The 23,869-nt window shown below is 61.5% G+C and overlaps 1 protein-coding gene across 8 annotated transcripts in view; it reads left to right on the forward strand.

Moving 5' to 3' along the window:
• Positions 1-23,869, forward strand: part of PLEKHG5 (pleckstrin homology and RhoGEF domain containing G5) — a 50,962-nt gene that overhangs the window by 8,795 nt on the left and 18,298 nt on the right. For 5 of the 8 annotated variants that reach the window (XM_082467796.1, XM_082467797.1, XM_082467795.1 and 2 more), the window contains exon 2: positions 14,571-14,647. In XM_082467796.1, the coding sequence (XP_082323922.1) occupies positions 14,571-14,647 (77 nt within the window). Of the gene's footprint in view, positions 1-13,509; positions 13,665-14,570; positions 14,648-14,940; positions 15,410-20,391; positions 20,511-23,869 lie in introns of those variants that run through there. The other 3 variants (XM_082467800.1, XM_082467794.1, XM_082467802.1) reach the window with 3 other exon arrangements.

Consider the following 23,869-nt stretch of genomic DNA (forward strand, 5'->3'; position numbering starts at 1 on the left):
AGGTGCTAGAGGCTGCATTCTGGAGGCTTACTCGGAGGGGCAAGAGCGAGGCGGGGGCCCCAGCCATGGTGGCGGTGGCCTGAGCAGGGGCCAGGGCATTCTAGAGGCAGAGCTGAGAATGGCGTGGGCGGCTGGTCCGTGGCCAGCCCGCCCCAGGGTGTGCTTGTCCCCAGGCCGTGGAGGGTAGATGGGTGGGTGAGGACGGTCAGGCCAGATGCTGGACAGTGGCTAGACCTCCCACCCCTTCGCCTCTGGGGAGTTGCCTGGGTCTGAGGGGCTTGTTGTCTGGCTGTCCCCCCTCCCCCCACACACACTCAGGCGAGCCCATCAAGGGGCCCATTTACTTCAAGGGTCGTGATCTGTGGGCTCGAAGGTCAGGGAGGCTTGTCGAAGCCTGAAGGGCCCCCAGAGTCCTGAAGCAGGGGTGCATTTGGGGAAGGGAGGGTCACTGCGATGGGCCCCCGAGATGGGCCCCCTGAGCGCCTGTGGCTCAGCTCGGGATGCTGGCAGTGATGGGTAGGGAGAGCTATTTATCGACTAGATCCTCGTGGCACGTGGAACTTGAATATCTTGGCCACAGAGGGAACAGAGGGTGGCATGGAGTTGGGGGGTGGTGAGGAGACTCTGGCAGCAGCACCCGCCCACTTCCCGGCTGACCTGGTCAGGTCTCTAGGCCCCCCCTGCGCCTCAGCTTGCTGCTCTGGACGATGCGGGGATAGTAACACAATGACAGCATCATTAGGCAACTTAAAGGAGCTCCACCTTGAAGGCTCTGGGTCCAGGGCCCGGCACACAGGGGACTTGGCTAATGTCAGTGTCCCTACTGTGTGCCCAGCCAGCAGCTGGAGAACCAGGACTGAGACAGGGTCCCTGGCCAAGCGGGAGCCTCTGCTTCTGAGGGGTTCGTGTTGGAGTGCCAGGGTGAAAGCAGCACAGGGTCCCCGCCCAGGGCCACAGGGGCTCCGCCTCTTCTGTGCCTGGCACAGGGCTCCCTGCCGGCAGAACTCTGTCCCCTGGCGGTGGTGACGGTTAACGCCCACACACATCCACACTCTGAGTGCTGGGACAGCCCAGCTGTGGGGGGCACTGCCGAGGAGCTACCCATGGTGCCCACCCTGGGGATGAGGAAGAAGCCCACCGCGGGGCTCCACCCGCCTCAGTCCCGGGCTCTGCAAACCCCATCCTGAGTCCTGGGCCCTATTATGCCCGACATCTCATGAGTCTCAGCCCCAGCCCCTGGGGCCCCTGAGGGTTTGAGAAAGGGCTGTGTGGGCCCTGCAGGGGTGTGGGGAGACCCACGCTGTGCCAGGCCCCTCCGGGCATGGTGCACGCAGCCTGCTCTGGTGGGCGGTGGGCCGCAGTAGCTGTGGGCTGTGAGGAGGTGTCTGGGGAGAGGGCCTGGGGCAGCGGCCTGGCAGAGGCTTAAGGGCCAGGCTGGCTCTCAGGCAGGTGGCCTTGGCCCAGGTTTCCACCAGCACCTTCCAAACTGACAGACCCGCAGGTGGCTGAGGCTTCAGGCCCGTGTATCCAGCCTTCAGAACGGTTTGCTCTGTGTGTGTGTGTGTGTCAGGGGGCTGGGGGTCTGTGCCGCCCATGCCAGGCCCCACTGTTCACCCCTCCTGCAGGTGCCAGCCCCAGGTGCGTGCCTGCTGCCTGGGGGCGGCCTCCACCCCACCAGGGGCCCCTACCGGGCTGTGGCCCTGGAAGGTCCTTGGCGCGTGCTCCGGCAGGTGGGAGAAAATTCTTCTCTTCACCTGGAGCCGGAGGTCTGGTGTGCTATGTGCGTGGGGCGGGCGGGAGGGGGTCAGTGGGACACATCTCCTCTCAGGCTTGGCCAGTGGGGCAGCAGCTGGGGAGCTGGGGAGCCGGGGGTTAGGGGTGGCTAGTGCCTGCCCCGTGCCACGTTATATAACGGGCCTCTGGCTGGCCGGCCAGACATAATTCCTAACAGGCTCTGCAGTCCGACCTGGGAGCACTTAAGCAAAGCACAGCCCGTGCGGCCGCTTCTCACGCAAGCCACACAGCTGGCACTGGGCACCGGCCGGCAGTGTCGGCTCTGTTACTGGCCACCCCCTCCCCCACACACAGATGGTGCTCCCAGGCTGCCCTGGGGGTCCAGACAGTCCTCCCCAAACTCCGGAAGGTGGAGGAAAGATGTGGTCACCTGCTGCTGGGGGAGCTCAGGGCACCACAGAGGGTCACGGAGGACCTTACCTGGGGAGGGGGAGGGGCAGGGCCTCAGCAGAAGGCAGGGACCCCCCAGGTCTCCATCCCCGTGGGGCAAGCACTTGCTCTCTGCTTAGCCCCAGGTGAGTGGGATCTTTTGGAGACAATACAGTGGTCGGGGTGGCGGGGCGGGGAGGCCTCTCTCCTTACCCCGTTTCACAGATGTGGAAACTGAGGCTTCAGGAAGTGTCAAGCCCGGGGCTACCCAGCTAGTGAGTCAGAGGCTGGAACCTGGACCAGTCTACTCCTCGGAGAGCTGCCCTCAGCCATCCTGGTGGGAAAGGGGTCAGCCAGGGCTGAAGGGGGAAGGGGCATCTAGGGGGCCCAGGGACCCCTGGTTGGTGAACTCAGGAAGGGAAGGTTCCCCCCAAGGCCAAGGCCTTTGTCGGCCGTGGCTGGCTGGGAGGCAGCGGGCATGGGGGTTGATGGCCGGCTTGGGCCACCTGCTCCTCTTCCTCTTTTAGCCCCTTACTCAGTGGGCCTCTCGGGCCTCCTGCTTGGCCTTCACATGGCACTTCCGCTCTCAAGGAAACAGCTGCAGTGTGCGGAGGGCTCGACCCCCTCCCCATGTCCAAGGCCATTGCCAGGAACTGGATGAAGCTGCCTCGGGTCTCCAGCTCCCCGGCCCTCTGCCCGTCGTAGCCCTGGTCCCTGGCCAGTGGGAGCTCATGGCAGTGGGGACAAACCTTTGGGTTTGGGGTCGGGCATGCCGAGAGGAGGGCACGAGCCATTGGTCTCCTGGCTCCCCGGGATCGTCCTGCCCAGAGGTCATGAACTTCCAGGAGGAGCCAGGCAGGAGAGGTGGGCCTGGGACTGTGGGAGGATGGGCTTCCAGCTCGGGCCACCCTGCCTCCCTCTGGGCCCTGGGTTCCCATCTGTACGCGGTGTCTGCGTCATCAAGGGCCAGAGAGTGCAGTCTAGCCGTGAGAGCACAGCTCTGGAGTTCACCCTGGTTTGCCCCCTGCCCGCTCTGGGTGGCCCTGGGCAAGTAAGTGGCCCCTGGTCTCAGCTTCTCCATCTCGGACGTGGGGCTGATGTGAGGCTTAAAAGAGCTGATGTAGGAATGGTGCTCGGTGTGGCATCTGGTCCACAGTAACTGTCATCACTCTGTCCATCTGGAGCTGGGAGCACAGCCGCACACACGGCGGCCTTGCCGCACCCCAGCTCCCTCAGAGGCGGTGAAGCGCCCTCTCCCCACGTTTGCAAGCAGCATCACGAGTTGTCTAGCTTCCTGGTTTCCCCCAGACCCAGGAAAAGGCCCAGGTGTGTCCACCTGCCTTTGACACCTGCCGCACGGTGATGAGGGCTGCTGGGCCCCCCTGGGACACTCTGGGGGCCCTTTTACCAGCCCGGGTAGGCCTGCCCGGACCCCCCTGCTCTCCTGCATGGGGAGGATGGAGGCAAGGTCGGGGATGCGGGCCTCTAGGCCGGACAGGAGGAGTGTGGGTGACTCTCCGTGGGAGCCGGAGGAGGACGCCAGGCAGCAGGACTGGCACGAGCCGAGGCAGGGTGCTGGGAGGCAGGAGGCGCATCTGGGGACAGAGAGGACCTCTGGGAGGAGGCTGTACGTGCCCCGGGGGCGGGGGGAGGGGCACAGCCAGGCTCAGCTCTGCAGCATCCGGGGCTTGAGCACAGGCAACCACTGAGTGGGGCTTCCGCAGGTGTGTGTGTTTGTGGTCGGGGGGCTCCTTGTGTTCACCCAAAGCAGAGGTCAGGAAGAATCTCCCACCAGCCTCCGGGCGGGGTGGGTTTGGGGCTTGCAGTTGTGAAACCACAGCCAAGTGTAGCCCCTCCAGGCCTAGACGCAGAGGCATCTGGACTAGGTAACTGCTCGGGGACCACTCCTCACTCTGTAACCCTGGTCCCTCCGGGTGGGCACCGAGACCAGCCATGGCTGCCGGGGACAAATCATCTCACTCCTCCGAGCTTGGTCTGGCAGCCACATCCCCGCCTCGTGTGGGCCCAGGCTACGTGGGTGCCAGTGATTAAGGACCAGAGGGCCCGGCTGCATTCGTCTGGCCCTGGCCCTGGGCCGGAGGAGGAGGAGGAGGGTGGGCAGGCAGGCAGGCATCTGGTTTGAATTACTTGAGCTGCCTCTTGGCACCTTAGCCCTCAGCTGGGGGTGTGCAGGCTGCTTGGTCGGCTACCCCTACCAGCCTCCAACCCGCCACAGCCCTGGGGTGCCCCACACCCGGAAAGTCGAGCCTTCCGCGGCCAGTTCCCCCTGTCTGGGCCTCGTGCCTCTCTGTCGCCAGGCAGCTGGTCGGGCCAGGGTGGGGGGCGGCCAGCTCTACCCCTACCCAGGCTAGCTCCTTCGGGACCCCGGAAGGTTGGGGAGCCATGGCAGGGTCACACAGAGGGGGCTCAGCAACGTGGCAGAGGCTGGCTGGGAGGCCGAGCAAGGTGCCCTTCCCCCATCCAGGCTGGATTCCCGCAGGGCCAGCCCTTTGCCCTCCGACCACCAGGCCTTCTCCCCCAGGTAGCTGTCTGGGCCCCCAAGCTGGCTTTGAGACTAGATAGTCCTGGGTTCAAATTCAAGTCCTGCTCCTTATCCGCTGAGTCAGTGTCTTCCCCTGCGCCTCATCTGTGCTCTGCGCCAGCCGGCTCCTCCATCCCCCGGCCTTCTGACCTCCCTGCCCACACCCCACCCTCTGCCCACTGAGCAGGGCGCTGGGAAGCTCTGTGACGATGCCCGAGGCCTTTGAGGCCTGCCCAGGGCTTCATGCGTGGTGCAGCCGTTGGTGTAGGTGACACAGTCTGGGGAGGGAGGCGGGGTGGGTGGGCAGCCTGGGGAAGCTTGGCCAGCCCAGGGAGGGAGGGCCCTTGGTGAGAGCCCAGAGGGCAGATGCTGGGCCTCACTGGCAGCTGAGGCTGAGGCCTGGCCCACAGCTCCTGCCCTCTGACCCTTGGAGGCCTCCCTGGGGCCTTTGCTCTGGGGAGCTGGGAGCCAGGCCTCGTGCTTCCTGGGGAGGGGGCCCAGCCAGGCAGCTGAAGACAGCTCTGGGGTCATTCCACAGCACCCCATGGTGCATGGAGTGCTTGCCCTCCTCACTGAGAAATCCTGCAGGGCCCAGCTGGGGCTGGGGGCTGGGGTCAGAGGTCAGGAGTGGGGGGCTGGAACTGCTCCTGGAGCAGCACATTTTTCTCCTCTGAAAACTTATCTTAGCACAGAGATCACGGAACAATCGGACTCTTTTCCGGGCCTCTGCCGTCCCCAGACGGCCAGCCCGTCCCCTTGGGGAGGGCTCCGAGGGGGCCGGGAAGTTGAAATTTGTAAAATGTCTGTAGGAGGGGAAGAAAGGCGCTTTGTGTGGGGCTGGGGCCCTGGCCATTGGTCAGCTCCGAGGCCCCCGGCCGCTCCCAGCATGCTCCCCTCCCCAGGGAGGGCCGTGCTCGCCGGCCTGTGGCCAGCCCCAGGGTCTCTGCAGCCCCTCTGCAGTCCCTGCACCCACTGTGTCCAGGCCTCGGGGACCCGGGTCCCCGGGGCCGCCCAGCCTCTGAGGGCACGGGCCCGGCGGGGAGGCCTCCCCGGGCCTCAGCATGTTTCTCTACTGGAAGAAGCGGGGTGCCTACGCGCTGGAGGCCCTGCCCGGTGCCCTGGCCGAGCTGGAGCTGGGGGCCGTGGAGCGCTTCTCCTGGAGCTCCACCCTGGACATCATCGAGGACCTCGGGGGTAGGTGCAGTCCCACTTTCCTGGGAGGGCTCTCAGGAGGCCCGGACAGCTGGTCTACCCGGCCGCCTCCCTCTGGCCAGAGCCTGCGGCCCGCTCACCATGCACGTGCTGCTGCACGTCACATCAGCAGCGGTGGGGGGACAAGGCCCCTCCTGAGAGCCGCCGCTGGTGGAGGAGAGGGGCCTGAGCACGAGGACCCTGGGGGCCTCGGGGGCAGACAGGGCAGACAGGGCAGGCCGGCCAGGCAGTGTGGGCCCCGCAGCTGGGCTGGGAGCAGGGCAGCAGGGGCTGGCTCTAGGCTTCAGGCCTGGGCTCTGCCTCTGTCCTCTGCCTCCAAGATCAGGGCCAGGTGGTGGGATGAGTCTTTCTGGAATGTTCGTGTTCGAGGCCCCAGGACACGTGCCATTTCTCGTATTATCCCCATTGCAGGTAAGGGAACAGAAACACAGAGAGATTAAGCCCCTTGAGAGGCAGCACAGGTGGTGCGGAATGCTGAGCCCGGCGGCCGGTGTTTGGATGCCGACCTGGCCGTGTCAGTGGGGATAAAGATACAGGTGGTGTCGTGCGGTGGCTGAGAGGACTTGCTGGGGTGACACGTGGAGCCCTTCCAACACCGCACGCCACAGAGCAAGGGCATGGTCCATGCTGGCTGTTATCATTGCTGTTTTATCATAGCTCCGCTAATGAGTGGCCCAGCAGAACGTTCAACCTCGGGCTGGCGACTCCCCTTCTGTCAGGACACCAGTGCCAGTGATGGAAGCCCAGGTCTGGCTGGCGGAAGCCAGCAGGGCGCGGTGTCTCGGGCCTCGTTTCTCTCCTCTGTTGGCCTCATCTGGGGCCCCAGGCTATGGCACGCCCACACCCCAGGCCACAGGCCTGGAGAAGCAGGAGCCTCTCAGGGGCACAACTTCCCAGCCCGGCGTGGTCCTTCCCTGACCCCTCCCTGCAGCCAGAGGGCACGGAAAGTGATGGCTAGGCCTGGGATCCACCACAGAAAGAGACCACGTGGGGCACGGGTTCCGCAAAGCAGGGCAGGCAATGCTGCTCTCAAGAGGGAGAATGGGTGCCTGGTGGGCATAAACGACAGCTGTCGAACCCGTGAGGAGGCCCCTCTGGGCAACCTGTCCCATTGGCCAAAGTGGACAGAGGGATGTGGCTGCTTGGAGGGGTGGGGTGGGCACAGCGCCCTCCTGTGCAGGAGACTGGGAGAGAGGAGCCCGTGATGCTGGGCAGGGGGAAGCGGGAGGACCGCTCGGGGCAGGCGCGGGCCAGCCTGGCAGAAAGCTCCCCCTCTCTTTCAGCCGGGCGCTGTTCTGGAACCAGAGGGTGGGTTGGGAGAGTGGCCTGGGGGGCACACTGAGTCCTGTCTGCTTGTACGGCTTCACCTGGCAGGTTCCTGTCTACTGAGGCAGGGAAGGCGGCTGAGGTCCGGCATGAGATCACGCAGCCAGTCCCAGACACAAGCCAGGGAGGCCCAGCAGGGGTCTGTCCCCCTCTTCCTATTTGTCCTCTTCATCTCAGTCACGGCAAAGTGCCAGGCTTTCCTGCTGCTGGGCCCTCACCCATCCCCGGGGCTTTGGAGCAACCCCTGGGAAGCCCGCTTCCCCTCCCCTGCCCCCAGCCTCTCCAGGCAAGGCAGTCCCTGCCATCTGTGGGGCCTCACAGCTCACATTTAGAGGGGACTTGCCCTGTGCCAAGACTTCCCTTGGCTCCTTGCATCTTCACGCCCACCTTTGGAGGCAGGGACCATTCTTGGTGTCCCCTTCGCTCTGGAAGGGAAGGCAAGGCTCAGTGGGGTGGTGATTGGTGGTACCCAGATCCACAGTTCCCGCCCTCAGCCTCGGAGCCACAGGACCAGGCCCTGCTCACCCACCGTCACGACCCCGTGCCTCTTGGCCCCGGCTGGGAAAGAGGTCCCGGCACACGGTGGGTGGGTCATGGCGCGTGAGCTGGCCTCGGGGGCGAGCTGAGGCAGGCAGGTGGGAGAGCCGGGCACACAGCTGTCTGTGTGGGCTCTGTCCTCTGCACCCTGCCAGCCCCTGGCCTGGGCCCAGCACGGGTGGGTGGTGGGTCCCAGCGCCAGCGCAGCCCCGCAATGGGGTGGGGCTCGTGCCCGGAGCGTGATTGTCCTGAACTGGAATCTCACACCCGTTTCTGCAGTCCTGCTCCTCCCTCGGCCACTCTCTGCTCCTCTGAGGAGCCTGGGAGGAAGCCCGCGGTGGTGGGCAAATGGGCAGGTGCCCACAGCAGCCTCAGCCAGAGGAAGTGGCTGGCTGGCTCCAGGCCTGTGGGCAGACACTGTGTGGACGGTTTCTCGGGCCCCAGAAAGGAATTCTGAATGTGTCCTCCCACCTCTTCTTACTGAGTCCAAGGCGTGTGGGTGGGCAGGGCAGTGCTTGGGGGTCTCTAGGCTCCAGGGGACGATGACATCTTTAGTCTGGGCTGCAGGCAGGGACAGCATCAGAGGCCATGGTCCGGGCTCCTTCCTCCAGCTGGGTCCCCACTTGACGGCCCTACCCCACAGTGCTACATGGGGCTTTGGGAAGGGGACCACATTTCTTTCCCAGGCCACCTGTGATGCTCTGACCAGAGTCTGGGGTAGGGAGAGGCGGATGGTTCCTGGGGTCAGCAGCCATTTGCCCAGGACACACCCCTCTGGCTCTTGGGCAGGTTTGGGTCAAATCTTGCCCTTCTGCAAGCTGCCCTGATGACGGGGTTCAGTCCTAGCACAGCCCGCAGCAGCTGCCCAACCATAGATAGGCTCTCAGGAGGGCTGGGTTTGCGTGGGAGGGGGCATTCAAGGCCACAGCTGCTTCCTGGGAGGGGCAGCCTTTGCCTGGCCAGGCCCGGGGTTGGGAGGTGATGGGCAGGGAAGCTCTGCCTTCTTGAGGCTCATTATGCCAGGGCGTGCTCACAGGTGAGGGGTTCCCCTGAGGAATGACAAGGGTGGTTTCTTGTACGCTTGTCTCAGCCTGCAGCCAGCTGGGAAAGGGGGTCTTATGTGACAATGGGGGCATCATTTCATGTGTGCCAAGCACCTAAACATGCCAGGAACCATGGGGGCACCATGGGGGCAGTGTGGCCTGTTGGTTAGGAGCACAGACTTGGAGTCTTCCCGTCCTAGTCTCAAGTCCCAGCCTCATCGCTCACTAGCTGCATGACCTTGGGCAAGTCGCCCAACCCTCTGGGCCTCAGTTTCCTCATCTGTAAAATGGGCAACAATCAACATACCTCCTTCTCTCAGTTGTTTAGAACAGTGCTATCCCCTAGAACTTTCATCATTTTAATGTTTTTACTAGCCACATTAAAAACAAAAAGCAAAAAACCTAAAAACAAGCAAGTGAAATGAATTTTAAGAATATATTTAATTAATCCAGTCTATTTCAAAAACATTACCATTTCAACATGTAATCCTTATAAAAAAATCATCAATGAGATTTTATTTTATTTTACTTTTTGGCCGTGCCACACGGCATGTGAGATCTTAGTTCCCCAACCAGGGATTGAACCCATGCCCCTTGCAGTGGAAACACGGAGTCTTAACCACTGGACAGTCAGGGAAGTCCACATCAATGTGATTTTACATTCTGTTTTTTTTTTTTTTTTTTTTTGCATGAAATCTTCAAAATCTGCTGTGTATTTCACATGTACAGCACGTCTCAATTTGTATGAGCCCCATTGCACATGCTCAGTAGCTACAGTGGCCAGCAGCTGCCCTTTGGGGTTAGACCATGCTGCAGAGGGTTTGACGGTGAAATTAGACCACGTGTGAAAGGCACAGAGTGCCCAGCAGGTGCTGAGTAGGTCAGAGCTATGGTTATAGGCAGGTGTTTCTGGAGCAATCTGGCGGGGAAGATAGGTCCAAAATAACAGGTCAATTCAAAGGCCCATCCCAGGACAGTGGGATCTAGGAGGGAGAGATTCATCTGAAATTTGGATATTCTGAGATCAAGAGGCCTTCCGGAAGGTCGCTGCATTCAACTTGGGCCTTAGAGAGTGGGCAGGATGTCAGTTGACAGTAGACAGCGATGGGAAGGATGTGGCAGAGGCAGAGGAACAGAACCAGGAAGGGCTGGGCCTCGGTCAGACGCTCAGTTCCCTCCCAGGGGAGGTAGTGAGTAACAGAGGGAGGGGGCTGGGGTGAGGCGATAGGGAGTGGTGGGGACTGTGGAGGGTGGAAGGGTGTGTGCCAGTCTAAGGCAGACACAACTGGGGAGCTGGAGCCATCAGGAATATGGGTCCAGAGCTGCCAGGCTCCTCTGGTTTGTCCATGGAAGCCAGAAATCTGGATTTTTATGTGAAATCTGACTTTTCAAAGTTGGCAACCAATTCAAATTCTTTTGAAGCACTGTGCTTGGCCAAGCAAAACATGTCTGCCGGCCGGCTTCTGCCCAGGCGCCCTGTCGGCCAGTTGTCGTAGAGATCGTGTTGGAGAAGGAAAAACGGCATCGTGTGACTAAGATAGAGGGTGGGGGACGCTGGCATGTGGGCTTGTCTGCCTGGCTGAGGGGCCCTGGCTTTCCCCAGGATGCTGGGAGCCGCAGGGGCCCGAGGAGGCCAGGAGGGCAGCTGGGCTGTTTCAGACCCGGAGAGACAACATCTGGCACCCTGGGGGTGGGCAATTTCCAGGTTCCAGGTCTGCCTGGGGCTGGCCAAGGGCCAGCAGCCAGAGGGGTACTCCGGGGCGGGGACCCTGGGGGGAGTGAGGGCAGGTGGTGGAGGCGGCCCCTGGGAGCTGCCCCGCGGTCACAGAGCTGCTTTTTGCCCTTCCTCTCTGCTCTAGGGCCGTCTCCACTGACCAGGTGCTCCTATGGGGCCCCTTGTCCTTGCTCCCCATCAACTGCGGGGCTCTGTACCCACTCAGACTGACTTTCTGTGACCTCAGGGCTCCAGGGCCCAATAGGAGTTGCCCGTCTCAATTCAAATTCTCAAGAGAGCAAGTCCAATTGAACAGGCTGGCCCAGGCGGCCACCTCTGGCCCAATCAACTATGTCCAGGGTATGTACCACCTGGTACAACGTCTCCCCCTTACCAGGCCCACCCGTTCTGCAGGGCTGCAAACCGGGCAACTTGTCAGAGGGGAGCCCATGGCAGGCCCGGGGTGGGGACAGTCCATCCCGATGCCTGACTCCTCCCTGGCCCCCAGAGGCCCGTCTCCGGGCCCCGAGAGCCATCAGGGTCCTCAGCGACGTTCCTGTGTTTGGAGTCTCTGGGGAGAGAAGCACACCTAGGGGCTCTCGGAGGCTGTAGCTTTCATGTGGAGTGCAGGGAAACTAGATTCCAGAGGGGCTGGGACCGAGCAGTCCGCAGAGGGGTGGGGTCTAGAAAGCAGACTGAGCACCTTGAGGGAACTGAAAATGGGGGGGGGGACGGGGGGAGGGCGGGAGGGCAGCAGGTCGGTGCTAGAGGCCAGAGAGGTTAGCCACGTAGAACTTCAGTGCTTGGAAGAACCAGGATAAAGAACTCCAGACCCCACGACCACCCCACGGTGGCCGAGGGGAGTCTGGCCCTGGAGTGGCTGTGGCCTGGGGCGGCCATGGCAGGACCCAGAGGGCTGGCAAGGCAGCTCCAGGACCCTATGGTGGAGTAAGTAGCCCAGAGCCTGCTGAATTTAGGACCAGAATCCAGAAGTCTTGGGACAAAGGGTGTTAGAACCCAACCCCAGGCCCCGAGTTGTGAGAACCCAGGGACTCGGGGTTACAAGCAGACCTCATCTGGCTGAGTTCCCCAGATTCAGGTAGGGTGCATGGGAAACTCCCCCAAAGCTGGCTGTGGTCTCCAGGTCCCTGGAAACCCAGATGGCAGAGGAGATGCTGCTGGATGGTGGAGAAGAGCCCTGCTTCCCACCCGACCCTTGAGCCAGCTACGGCTTGACAGGCAGGGCTGGGGCAGGGCCAGCAGGATCGCTGACCCCAGGGACCCCGTCAGGGTCCTCACAAGGCCGTTTCCCCCCTCAGCTGCCCCTGCCTCCGGGCTAGAGGCAGGGCAGGCATCCCTGGCCCTTCAGACAGCTGAGATTCCGAGAGGGAAATCAGAACTGTGTGATTCTGTGAACTGAGTGAGGCAGGGCCCGCCTGAGAGTCCCGAGAATTAGCAGGGGCCCTTCTCAGAACGCCAGGTTCCCACTGCACAAACAGCAGGCTGGGGGACACTGGGGGACACTGGGGGACACTGTGCTGTCGCTTCCCTCTCAGCCTGGAAGCTTCGGAACACCGAGCAAGGCCTCTTGTGCAGCTGCTCCTTCAGCCTCCTCCCCCCAGCCGTGCCAGGCCCCACATGAGGCCCTCAAGACTTGTCAGGGTCACCAATGGGTCCCCAGTGCCCAGCCTGGGGCTAGGTACATGGTGGGCCCTCAGAGGACCCTTGCTGTGTGTTTGCTGAGTGAATCCAGAGAACCCAGAAGACTTGGGATCCATCACAGTTCCCTCTGTCACGAGTCCCTGAGGGCAGGGACGGGGTCCTGGTCACCCCTGAGTCCCCAGGGCCAGCCCATGAAATAGATGCACATAGAAAGGCAGGCATCCTACTCTGGTTGGGGAAGGGACCAGGGGAGACTTTGGGAGAGAGACCCGGGTCCCATGGGAAACTGGATCTTCCACACCTGGATCTCATCTACCCAGAGCCTCCCAGCACCAACTTGCAGGTGGGATGGGGTCTATGCAGGCTCAGGAGAACTCTGAGTCCCTTGGGAGAGTCTTGGCCACCTCCCCCCAGGCTCCATTTCTGTAGCGAAAAGTGTTTTGTAAACATTAAAATGTTGTCCAAGTATCTCATGGTGCCATTTACATAAAGTACAAGACCAGGCAAAACTAATGGAAAGAGAGGTCAGGACAGCATCCCCTGGGGGGTGGGGAGTGGCTGGCAGCTCCCATGAGGGAGACTTCTGCAGGGGGTCTGGTGATGCTCTGCTTCTTAACCTGGGTGCCAGTTATTTTGTAAAAATACGTTTTGTGAAAATTGTCTGAGCTGTGTACTCATGAGAGCTGCACTGTTCCGTACATATTTATTTTATACTTCCATAAAGTTTTTAAAATGCTAACCAACACAGAGATGACAGTAATAAAACAACAGTAGCCACCAAGCCCACTCCATTTATGGAACCCTTACCCCCACCGCTGACAGCATGTCTAAATGAGGGGAGGGGCCTCTGCTGGGGGTGGAGGACGAAGTGTGCAGGGAGCTGTCCTGACCTGCGTGCCTATCTACAAGAAGGCACCGTTTCCACTTAGACGGTACCTTTGGGGCCAGGAGAAATAGCAGAGTTGTCTAAAATGCCTTCATTCCCACTTTCCAGGAGACTGAGAAAATGTCTCCGGACCACATCAAAAACAGAGGTGTTTTCTTTTGAGGTGGCTGGCAGGCTGAGGGAGCTGGGGGGCGGAGGGATGGCCTTTGGTCACACCCACGACATTTCAGAGAGGAGGGGGAGGCTCCAGTTTCGGGGAGGGAGGATGGGTCTCTTCCTCCCGGCAGATGCCCCGCGCCCGGGGGCAGGCTCTGCCCAGCGGGGGTCCAGTCGGAGGGGCGCAGGGGGCGGGGCGCGGAGTCCCGCCCTCCGCAGGCGGGGCCGCCGCTCGGCTCCTCCCACCGCCCACCTGCCCCGCCCCGCCTCTAGCCGCAGAGGGTCCCGCGGCCGCGGCGCTCCGGCCTCTCCCCCGGCGCTCGGCCGGCGTCCGCCCCACGCCGCCGTTGCGCTCGCCCCCGGCCGGCCCGCGGCGGCCCCCGCACCGCCCGCGTTCCCGGCCTCCCGGCGCCTCTTCCATGGGTGAGTGCGGGCCCCCCGGCCGGGCCTCGCCATGCAGGCCGGCGGGCCTGGCCGCCTCCGCGCCGGCTCGGGGAGGGGCGCGGGCGACGGGCATCGCGGGCAGGCCGGGGAGTTTGGGGCGGGGGAGGATCAATGGGAGGGCAGGGCCAGCTCCTTCCCCTCGGCAGGCGGGGGCTCAGCCTGCCGCCTCCTTTGGGGAAGGCCTGCTCGCGGTGGGAGGTAGACGCCGGTCTCGGAATCAGGGCTGCGGGGGTCCAAACTGTGCCCCGTGTCGGGGCGCGCTTCATCACCCCTTCTCCTGGCCCTGCAAGCTGACCGGGGCGGGCAGCCTCTTCTTCCCCCTTCCTTGCCCCCTCCGCTGCTGCGCCCCAGGAAGAGAGGCAGCTAGCTTGGAGGGGACCAAATTCTGGGTCAAAGACGGACAGCGGGTGAGGGGGACCACCCCAGGCTTCTGCGGGGGAGACCATCAATAGAGGCAGCGATGTGGAGGACAGGGGTAGGAAAGGGATCTTGGGCCCCTGGCATCCCCCTTCCCCCCGTAGTCTTGCAGGGATCCCCCAGGAACCCTGGGGCCCCAAGGTCACTGAGCCATCCCCCTCCCCAGACTAGTGGTACAGAGAGAGGGAGCTGCTCATTTCCAAAGACGTTTTCTCCCCCTGGAATCTGGATACTTTCCCTGGGGAGCTGCTACAAGAAAAGGGCTCTGCTAACAGATTCCCATGCAGATAAGTTGGCATTTAAAAGAGAAAGGGACACTGCCCTCCTTTGAAGGGTGCATTGAGGAGATGGCCCCACCCATCCTCTGGTCAGGAGGCTCCTGGGGCCCCGGGGAGCCTGGGTGCCCCCGCCTGGGGCGCACCCTCCCTGGGCCCCGCCCGACTAGTAACCCTCTTCTCTCCTTTGCAGAAGACCGGAGCCTGGCTGAAGAGAAGGGGCTGTGCTGTCAGAACCCCGACTGCATGGACAAGGGGCGGGCGGCTAAGGTAGGGCGGCTGGAGGGCCTGGGAGCAGCTGGGGGCAGAGGGGACAGGGCTCTAACCGCTCTCTCTGTCCAGGCCCGGAAATCCACAGGGCCCTGGCAGGGGTGCAGCTGGCCTGGCTACAGGGTCGTGTGGGTTCAGGGGTGGGCAGGGCCATAGGGTGGCTGGTTTAGGAGGCAGAGGGGCTGACCCCGGTTCAGAAACAGTGGGGCGGGGGGGACTTCTGCAAGGGCTGCTGGAGCAGGGGTGCCCCAGAGCCCTTTCCTGCACTGCAGTCCTTACAGCCCTGAGGTGACAGGAGCTGCCACTCTATGTCACGGATGAGGAAACTGAGAATCAGCAAGAAGGGACACCCCCCCCCCCCCGCGCCCCCCACCAAGGTTCCGTTCCAGTGCCCAACGGGCACTCTTCCTGGGGCACCAGGCCACTCTTCAGGCCTGGGCAGGGGTCAGGGACACTTTGGGACTTTGTGATAGTGACTGTGGGCCTGGGGATGACAAAGGGAAGAAGGGACCAACTGGTCATGGAGTGTCAGGACTTGGGAGCTACGAGTGGACAAAACAAGAGGGATAAGGATAACAGAGACGGCGGGGCACTTCTGCCTGGTTCGTGCTGGGCTCTGTGCCTTCTGTGCTGTGGCAGCTCTGCTGGGAAGGCGTCGGTCGTTGCCCTGTTTTCCAGATGAAGATACCAAGGTTCAGAGAGGTCCTGTGATTGGAGGAGGCCCCACAGCTCAGGAGAGACTGAGCAAGGGTTTGAACCCAGGTTTGGCCCCTCCCAGCACGCATCTGAGTGACAATAGTTGTAACTGCCACAACTCACTGTGGGCACTGAGGACTCTGTCTCCTCCCTCTGGCCTTCTGACATCTGTCCTGTCATTATTCTCATCTATAGTTGAGAGGTAGCAGCCCACCTAAGAACATATCGCTAGGGTGTGGTAGAGCTGAGATTTGAACCCGGAACCCAGATCTGTATGGTGCCAGAGCCCTGTTCCTAACCACTGTGTGGCTCAGCTCTGCCAGCTGCAGGAAATTAAAAATGCCACCCTGTTACCCCCGTCCATCCAGACACACGCGCTCACATTCTGCACAGGAAGACCACGGTTAGAAGGAACGTGGAGGACTGTTCCGCGGGCGGGGAGAGGAGGGGGAGGCTTCCAGTTGCCGTGGTCACCAGGCAAGGGGGTGGCTGTGATGTCAGATGCAATCTGCTGGCACGGATGGTGCCTGGCATCGGGGCTCTGGTGTTGGCTGGTTGCCTCTCCCCTAGATGGGGGCTCCTGGCAACAAACGGGCCTCAGTTATCCTCAGTTACATCCTGCCAGGGGCCTGCAAAGCCTTGGGCCCTCTGCCTGACCCGCAGGGGTGACAAAGGGGGCCAGGCCACACTGTCCCAGCCTCTCCTGTGGGCAGCTGCTCCTCCTGGGGCGGGCCCACAAGCTGCCGCAGGAAGGGCCAGGGGTGAGGCCTGTGAGATGAGAGCTGGTGTCAGAGCATGTGTGGGTCCTCTGCAGCTTCCAGGTCCCAGCCCTGGGCTGCCTGCAACTCAGCATGGCTGACATTGGCATCAGCAGCCAGAGGGTCACCCAGCCTGCAGGGGGAGAGCCCAAGTCCTATCACTGGTGGGACCCACTCTGGGACAAATGACACAGACTTGGGGGACAAGGATGCCTGAGCCATCAGAGGGAGAAGGGCTAGTCAGGGAGGACATCCCGGAGGAGGTGGCCTCTGGTGGAAGTGAAAACGTGGATAGGCAGAGCAGAAGGCAAGGGCCCTCCAGGAAGGGGGGACTGCCACAGGCAGAAGTGCAGAGGCAGGAGAGAAGGGGTGGGAGGCAGGTCTTGCCAAGGGTATGAGCAGGCTGGAGCAGAGGGTGAGAGGAGGTGAATGACACCCAGGTTTGGTGAGAAAGAGGAGCGAAGAATATCCTATTGTTGTTGTTTTCTATTTTCTGGCCGCACCGTGTGCACATAGGATCTTAGTTCCCCGACCAGAGATCGAACCCGTGCCCCCTGCAGTGGAAGCGTGGTGTCCCAACCACTGTACTGCCAGGGAAGTTCCAGAATATCCTATTGTTGGTGATAATAATAACCACCAGGCAGGTTGTTAGGCCCTCATGCTTGTCTCACTGAACCCTCGAGAGAACCTCAGAAGAAAAGCATTATTATTATTCCCACGTGAAACGTAAGGAAACTGAGGCTCAGAGAGACGAAAGAACTTGCCCACATCACACAGCACGACTGGCACAGCTTGGCCTGGAGTGAGACGGAGAGCATCGTCCTCACTCTCCTCCCCAGCCATTCGAGGAACGGCTAGCAGGATGTGACTAGCTTTCTGAAGGAGATGACGTCATTCATTCATTCACCAAATCAGCTTTAAGCACCTGCTGTGCCAGGCCTGGTTCTAGGCCCTGGAGATCTCCAGGGAACAAAGGTTCTGCCCTCCCGGAGGTGCATCCCAGCCCCACTGGGAGGAGGAGGGAAGTGAGGACTTGGGTTTGTCAAACTGGCCCCCAGGCTACCCTGGGGAAGGGCCATCTTCCAACAGAGCTGGACCCTTCCGCTTCCAGGCCCACCCTTGAGGGGTTTTTTCTGTTTGTTTATTTATTTATTTATTTATTTATATTTTTGGCTGCGTTGGGTCTTTGTTGCACGCGGGCTCTCTCTAGTTGCGGCGAGCGGGGGCTACTCCTCATTGCGGTGCGCGGGCTTCTCATTGCGGTGGCTTCTCTTGTTGCGGAGCCTGGGCTCTAGGTGCATGGGCTTCAGTAGTTGTGGCTCGCGGGCTCTAGAACTCAGGCTCAGTAGTTGTGGCACACGGGCTTAGTTGCTGCGCGGCATGTGGGATCTTCCTGGACCAGGGCTCAAACCCGTGTCCCCTGCATTGGCAGGCGGATTCTTAACCACTGCGCGCGCCACCAAGGGTGGGAAGCCCCACCCTTGAGGTTTTATTTGAGCCTCTCCTGGGTGCTGGGGCTTTTGAGATGAATCAGCCACCCCACCCCTACCTCCTGTCCCTGGAGTTCACTCTAGAGGGATGGGGATAACCAGGATGGGCTTCCTGGAGGAGGCTGCTGGTGTCGAGAGAAATGAGGGGGTATTGAGCTGGAAGAAAGCTGAGTGAGCCAGGAGGCTTTCTGAGGATGTAAGGAGCGAGCAGGGCTGAGGAGGGGATGGGGAAAGGGAGGCAAAGCTGAAGAGGGAACACCCTGATGTCCAGGTGAGGTGTCTGGATTACCTGCCTTGGGGATCACCGGAGGGAAGTTGTGTCCCTACCCTTCCCCAGGATGAAGATGTATAGAGTAGCCCACACCTGGGAGCTCCAGGGTCACAGCCCACCCCTTTCCCGCTGCGTGACCCTGGGCAAGTCACTACACCTCTTTGAGCCTCAGTTTCCTCATCTGGAAACTGAGGCTTCTCAAGTTGCAACAAGGATGAAAAAGAGGGCTGACATGCGAACTGCTTAGCACAGTGTGGCTTGCTGCAGGTGTTCAAGAGGATGCTATCTGCAGCCACGTGTCCATCTTCCTTGCAGGGGGAGAGAAACCCCTAGATTTCGCACGTGTCCTCCTTCCCCTCCTGAGATCTGAGACCTCCTTGGGTTCCATCCCAGACCCCAGCCAACCCCACCCAGCCAGACAAATGTTTATTGCACATCTGTCCAGTTCCCAGGGCAGGTGTCCTGTCAGGGAGACGGAGGAAGTGTTTGCTCCCTCTGTCCCAGGGGGCCGGGTGATGACACAGTGGGTGACCCCGCCCTGCTGCAAGTTAACCACAGGGCAGAGTCTGGGCTCCCTTGAGCTGGGCACTCTGATGAAAGTCTGTACAGGGCACCTCGGGTCAGAAGGGGACATGGAGGAGGGCTGACACTGGCCTAGGGGACCACATTTGAGGGGACAGAAGACTTGGGGGTGTTTATCCTGGAGATGGGACCCTAGGGCATCATCCTTAAAGGTATTAGTTCTAGCAGCCACCATTTACTCAGCACCTACTATGTGCCAGGCCCTGCTTTAGTGCCTCACCACAGGGACCTCATCTAGTCCTCCCCCCACCCTGTGCAGTAGGGACCACCCCATCTCCATTTTAGAGACAAGACACTGAGAAGCAGGGAGGTGCAATGACTTGACCAGGCAAGGCCAGAACTCAACCAGGTCTGTCTGTCCTCAGAGCCTACCATTTCTAAGGAACTGTCAGGAGGAAAGGGAGGTGAGTTTTTCTGCATGGGTCCCAAGGGGCCTGGCAGGGAGGTGAGCTTTGGTTCAGTATAGGCAAGAGTTTCCAACAGCTGAAGCTGTTCCCTGATGCACATAGATAGTGAGTACCCCATCCCTAGAAGTATTTAAGCAGAGAGAGTGGAGATTCAATTTGATGACTTCAGAGCTCTCTTCCAGCTTAACAGTGGGCTGTGAGGTGGCAGGGATGAGTCGGGAGGGGTGGTGTGTGTGTCTAGGGGAGGGGTTGTCAGATGAAGACCAGTGGCCACAGGGCAGAGGAAGGGGTGGATCTGAGGTCCTTGTGGAGAAAGAATGGGCAGGATGTAGTGAATAATGGGAGAGGGAGTGACCTATTCTCCTGGGCAATGCTTTGGGGGTAAGAGGTAGGAGGCCAGCCAGGGTGCCCTTGAGAATGGCCAGATTCTGGGGATCTCTGGAGGTGGCTGGTCTGTGGAGTTGCTAGTCAGCTGTAGACAGGGGGCAGTCCAGTGTGCAGCTGGAGAATGGGGCAGGACCAGCGGAGCAACGCAAGGGGAATTTGGGGGCTTTGGCTAAGTAATTTGGAGGGGAGAAGGTGAAAGCCCGGGGTGCCCAGGAGGCAGAGACAGAGGACCCACCTCATGCTACCTGGAGGGGACGGCGGGGGCGAGTTGCTCTGGTGTGGACCAGCCCCAGGAAGCTCGGTGCTGACGAGGAGGGCAGCTCCCATTAGGAGGGGGCTCCAGCAGCCTGGAGGCCCAGGCCTGGTGAGGGGCCTGGTGGAGGTGGTCTAGAATTGGGAAAATGCAGGTAGGCCTGAACCCGGAGGCTCCCACGGGGGTCCCAGCCCAACCACGCCCGTCTGCTAGCTTCGGTAATTAGGGAAGCAGGGAGGTGTGCTTGGGGCTGGGTGGCCTGCCTTCTCAGTGGGATCCCTGTGTCCCCAGACACTATCTCCACCTCCAGTCCTGAGCACAGAGTTATTCTAAACTCAAGATGCTGGGAACCACCAAAGGGCAGAATGGCCCCCTCTTTCAGGACCTGCTAGGCGTGGGCCAGGAAAAAAGAGGGAGGCACGGAGCAAGGCGGGCCCGTTTCTCAGGCGCCGTGGAGGGCGCCGTTCAGAATCCAGCGGAAGCGAGCCTGGCTTGGGGCGATTCCCGGGACGGGCTGGGCCTGCAGGTCCCCCCGCCTGGACCCCGGGGGGCAGCGTCCCGCCGCGGGCCCTAGTCGGGGGCGGCCGAGCTCGGGTCTTCAAGCCCAGGTTAAAGACTACAGACTTTGAGCTTTCCGCAGGTCTGTAAAGGGCAGGCCCCTCGGAAACAGTGACAAGCGCCTCCTCCCCTCTGTCCACAGCGCGGACCCTAGATTAGCTCCAAGCGCCGGCCGGCCCTCCTGCCACCCCCCTGGGCCGCCGGGTGGGGCGCCGGGCCCTTCCCGGGACCGCAGACCCTCCCCCGTCCCAGCCGGGCGCGCCGATGGTACGTCCCGGCCCGCCCAGGTGGTAGCGCCCGCGCCGGCCTACCGTAATTCCCCTACGCCCGGCGCCCATAGCCGGCGCAGAGCGGACCGAGCCCGCCCGGCGGCTCCGGTCCCATTCTCCCTGCGGGCCCGTCGGAGCTTTGGCAGCCTTGGCCCGAGCCCCAGCCACTGGGGAGGAGACCCTTGTCCCTAGGTGAGTCTCACGGGGAAGCTGGGGTCCGGACGGGGGTGGGTCCGGGCGCCAAGACTCTCCCTGAATGAATGGACAGAACCCTGGGTGGAGGGTCCTGCACAGTCCTAGGCCAGCAGGTGGGTGTCGATGGGCGCCACTGGCCCCACCTCCGCTTACTTGAGGGTGGAATGGGCTCCAGCGCCCGCCCCCACAGTGACTCTAGGGTGCGGTCGGCTGGGAGACATGATCGTGAGGAGTCTGCAGGGCCCCAGCCCTGGTGTGAGGGCTGCTGGTGGGGCGAGGGGATCTGAAGGGGCTTTGGCGCGGCTTGGTTGGGCGGTTTTGGCGACCTTGCCCCATCTGGGCGTCCGAGTCGGTCCCAGGCGGAAAGCCCTCTCGAGGCCGGCAGGCGTGAGAGTCTGCACCTCAGGCAGCCTGGGCCAAGCCTGGCCCCCGCTAGGGGGAAGGGCAGAGGGACAGGACCCATGAAGCCAGGAGAGGCCCTGGCCCACCTTGATGAAAGACTGAGGACGTGGAGGCCCAGGGGGCCCCGGGCCCTACAGATTCCTCCATTGCCTTCCCCAGGTTTGGGGAGCTCTAGGAGGATTTCACTATTCCTCTGCCCCTTTGCCAGAGTCCAGGCACACAATAGGACCCAGCAGCCATCCCTAGATAGAAAATTCTAGAGAACTGGCCAGTGCCCTCTTCACACAGGTGGGGAAGGGCAGAGGGGTAGATGGGCCCCAGAAGCAGGTCTCCCGCAACCCAGACCTGTGCTCTCTGCCCCACTCCCTACCAAGGAGCCTTTTGTGTGGCTCTGAGGAAAGAGGCGCCAGGAGAAGGGCACAGCCTGGCACGCCGGGGTCCTGGCTCCAGGATCTGGCATATCTGTGCAGGGACTGGGCAGGAGGTGAAGTTCATGGACCACAGCCTTTCCTTCTCCCCCTAGCACCGACCAGTCCCAGCTGGTCAGCTCCCTGGGGAGGATGGGGCCTTGCTGTCTTCTGCAGCTGGTGCAGTAGGGCTGGCCTGCAGAGAGGTACTCTACACCCCTGCCATCTGCCCGGCACAGGGCAGGGCCGTAGGGCAGGCTCTGCGTCCGGGTGGACCCCAGAACCCAAGGATGAGGGGTGAGGCCCAGGCCTAGGGGAAGGGAGGAGCCAGGTGGGCCATTGGGAGCAGGAGAGCAGCCTGGCAGAGCTGGCTCCCCGCCGGGCAACATGCCCACGCATGCAGCCTCCGCCCCTGGATTTCCAAAGTACCAGATGGGGCCCTGGGGCTGGTAGGCTCCCAGGGGAGCTTAGCTCAGGTTGGGAGCCCCTGGGCAGGGGTGTCCCCCTGGCCAGGGAGCCCCAACTCCTGGTTCTAGGCCAGTCTCCTGTGGACGGAGCACAGAACTGGCTCCAGACCTTGGCCCAGACCTGTGACCTCTCCTAGACAAGGAGCTCCCTCTCCCACTGCAGACCAGGCTGGGGCCCCAGCCCATTGTGGGGGAGGGGATGCCCACAGGCCTCTGCTTTCCTGGGGCTGGGGAGGTGGTGCTGGGCGGGAGTGGGAGGGGGGCTCCTGCCTTGGCGACTCCATTATTCATCAGCCCCAGCATCTGGTTTCTGGGTATCAGTTTCAACAAGCCAGTCCTGACTCATGAGCCTGGAGCTGTGGCTGGGCTGGGGAGGGGCCCCCTCCCCAGGGAGTCAGGGGCCGGGACCTTTTGGGCCTGCGCATGGGCCATTTCAGCTGTCTCGTGTAGAGAGGAGGTGGGAACCTCAGAGCCTGCTGAGGCCTCCTCCCTCCCTCCCCTGGTGCAGGGGCCTGGGGTGCCTTTCCTCCCTTGCTCTGCAGGTTCCTTGACCCTGCACTCTTGGCTCTGGGGCAACAGGGCCCTGGCCTTCTAAGGAGCAGCCCCAGCCCTGGATGGAGGACCCAAGCAGGAGCATGATTCAGGGTGGCCAGAACCTGGTCACTCAGGTGACCTCTGGTGACCTGTCCTGGCCCAGCCCTGATGGTCTCCACTTGATGCAACCTGGTTACCCCAGGCCAGTGGGCTTGGGGATCTGCCCTGTCCCCAAGGGGGTGGGCCTCAAGACCCTGCTGCCCAAACCACCACTTGGCTGGTCTTCGTGTCCCCATGCCTTCCCTGTGCCTGAGGCACAGTGGGCATCTGCTGTTAGTACAGGTCACTTTACCTTTCTGAACCTCAGTTTCTTTGTCTGTTGAATGGGGGTAGTACCAGTGTTTCCTCCTTATGGTCTTTTAGAAGAGTGAACAGGACTTGGCACAGGCCTGGGCACTTGGGACTGCTCAGCGGCTGGCCGGGGAGGGGCAGCAGTAGGGGCAGGGGGCATGTGCAACACCTCCAAGCTTTGAGGTGGAAACTGACCTGCCTGGGGCCAGCAAGCCAAGGTCATGGATGCTAGGAGGAAGGAGAGAACCTGTGGACAGGCAGTGGGGAAAGCTTTGTTGACTGTTGGCCACAGAAAGGGACATCCTGGCCAAGACCTTTCAGGCCTCAGTGGCCTTCTCTGGCATGAAGCCCCTTCCTCCGCTTTCATTCATCCATTTATCATCTAGTCTGCACGGAGCACCTATGGTGGCCAGGACTATTCTAAGTGCCGAGGATGAAGCGTGGGCCAGACAGCCAAGACTCCTGGCCACTGGAGAGGATAGTCTAGCAGGGAAAAGTGATAATCAAGAAGTGAACAGGGCTTCCCTGGTGGCGCAGTGGTTGAGAATCTGCCTGCCAATGCAGGGGACATGGGTTCAAGCCCTGGTCTGGGAAGATCCCACATGCCGCGGAGCAACTAAGCCCGTGTGCCACAACTACTGAGCCTGCGCGTCTGGAGCCTGTGCTCCGCAACAAGAGAGGCTGCGATAGTGAGAGGCCCGCGCACCGCGATGAAGAGTGGCCCCCGCTCGCCGCAACTAGAGAAAGCCCTCGCACAGAAACGAAGACCCAACACAGCCAAAAATTAATTAATTAATTAATTAAAAAAAAAAAAAAAGAAGTGAACAAAGAAATAAAATAATATCAGGTAGTAATAGCTGCTTCGGAGGGAATGATTCAACGTAAGGGGTTTGAGAGTTTCAGGGTAAGGGGCTATTTATTTTGAGAGAAGGGTGAAGGCCTCCTTGGGAGGTAGCAGTTAAGGTGGGGCCCAGTGCCAGCTGTTGGAAGATCAGGGGCACATTGTGTCCCAGACAGAGAATGCAGAGGTGCAGGCTCTGAGCTTGGTGAGTTGTAGGGATGAAGGAAGCCAGCATGGCGGACCACCCTGTGGCACTGGCCAGAAGGCACGGTAGGAGCCAGGCCACAGTTGGGATTTTATTTTAAGCAAGATGGGAAGCCACAGGAGGGTTTGTGGGGGAGTGACATGAGCAGG

Source organism: Balaenoptera physalus (assembly GCF_965194825.1).
Source record: "Balaenoptera physalus genome assembly, chromosome: 1".
Lineage (NCBI taxonomy): Eukaryota > Metazoa > Chordata > Mammalia > Artiodactyla > Balaenopteridae > Balaenoptera > Balaenoptera physalus.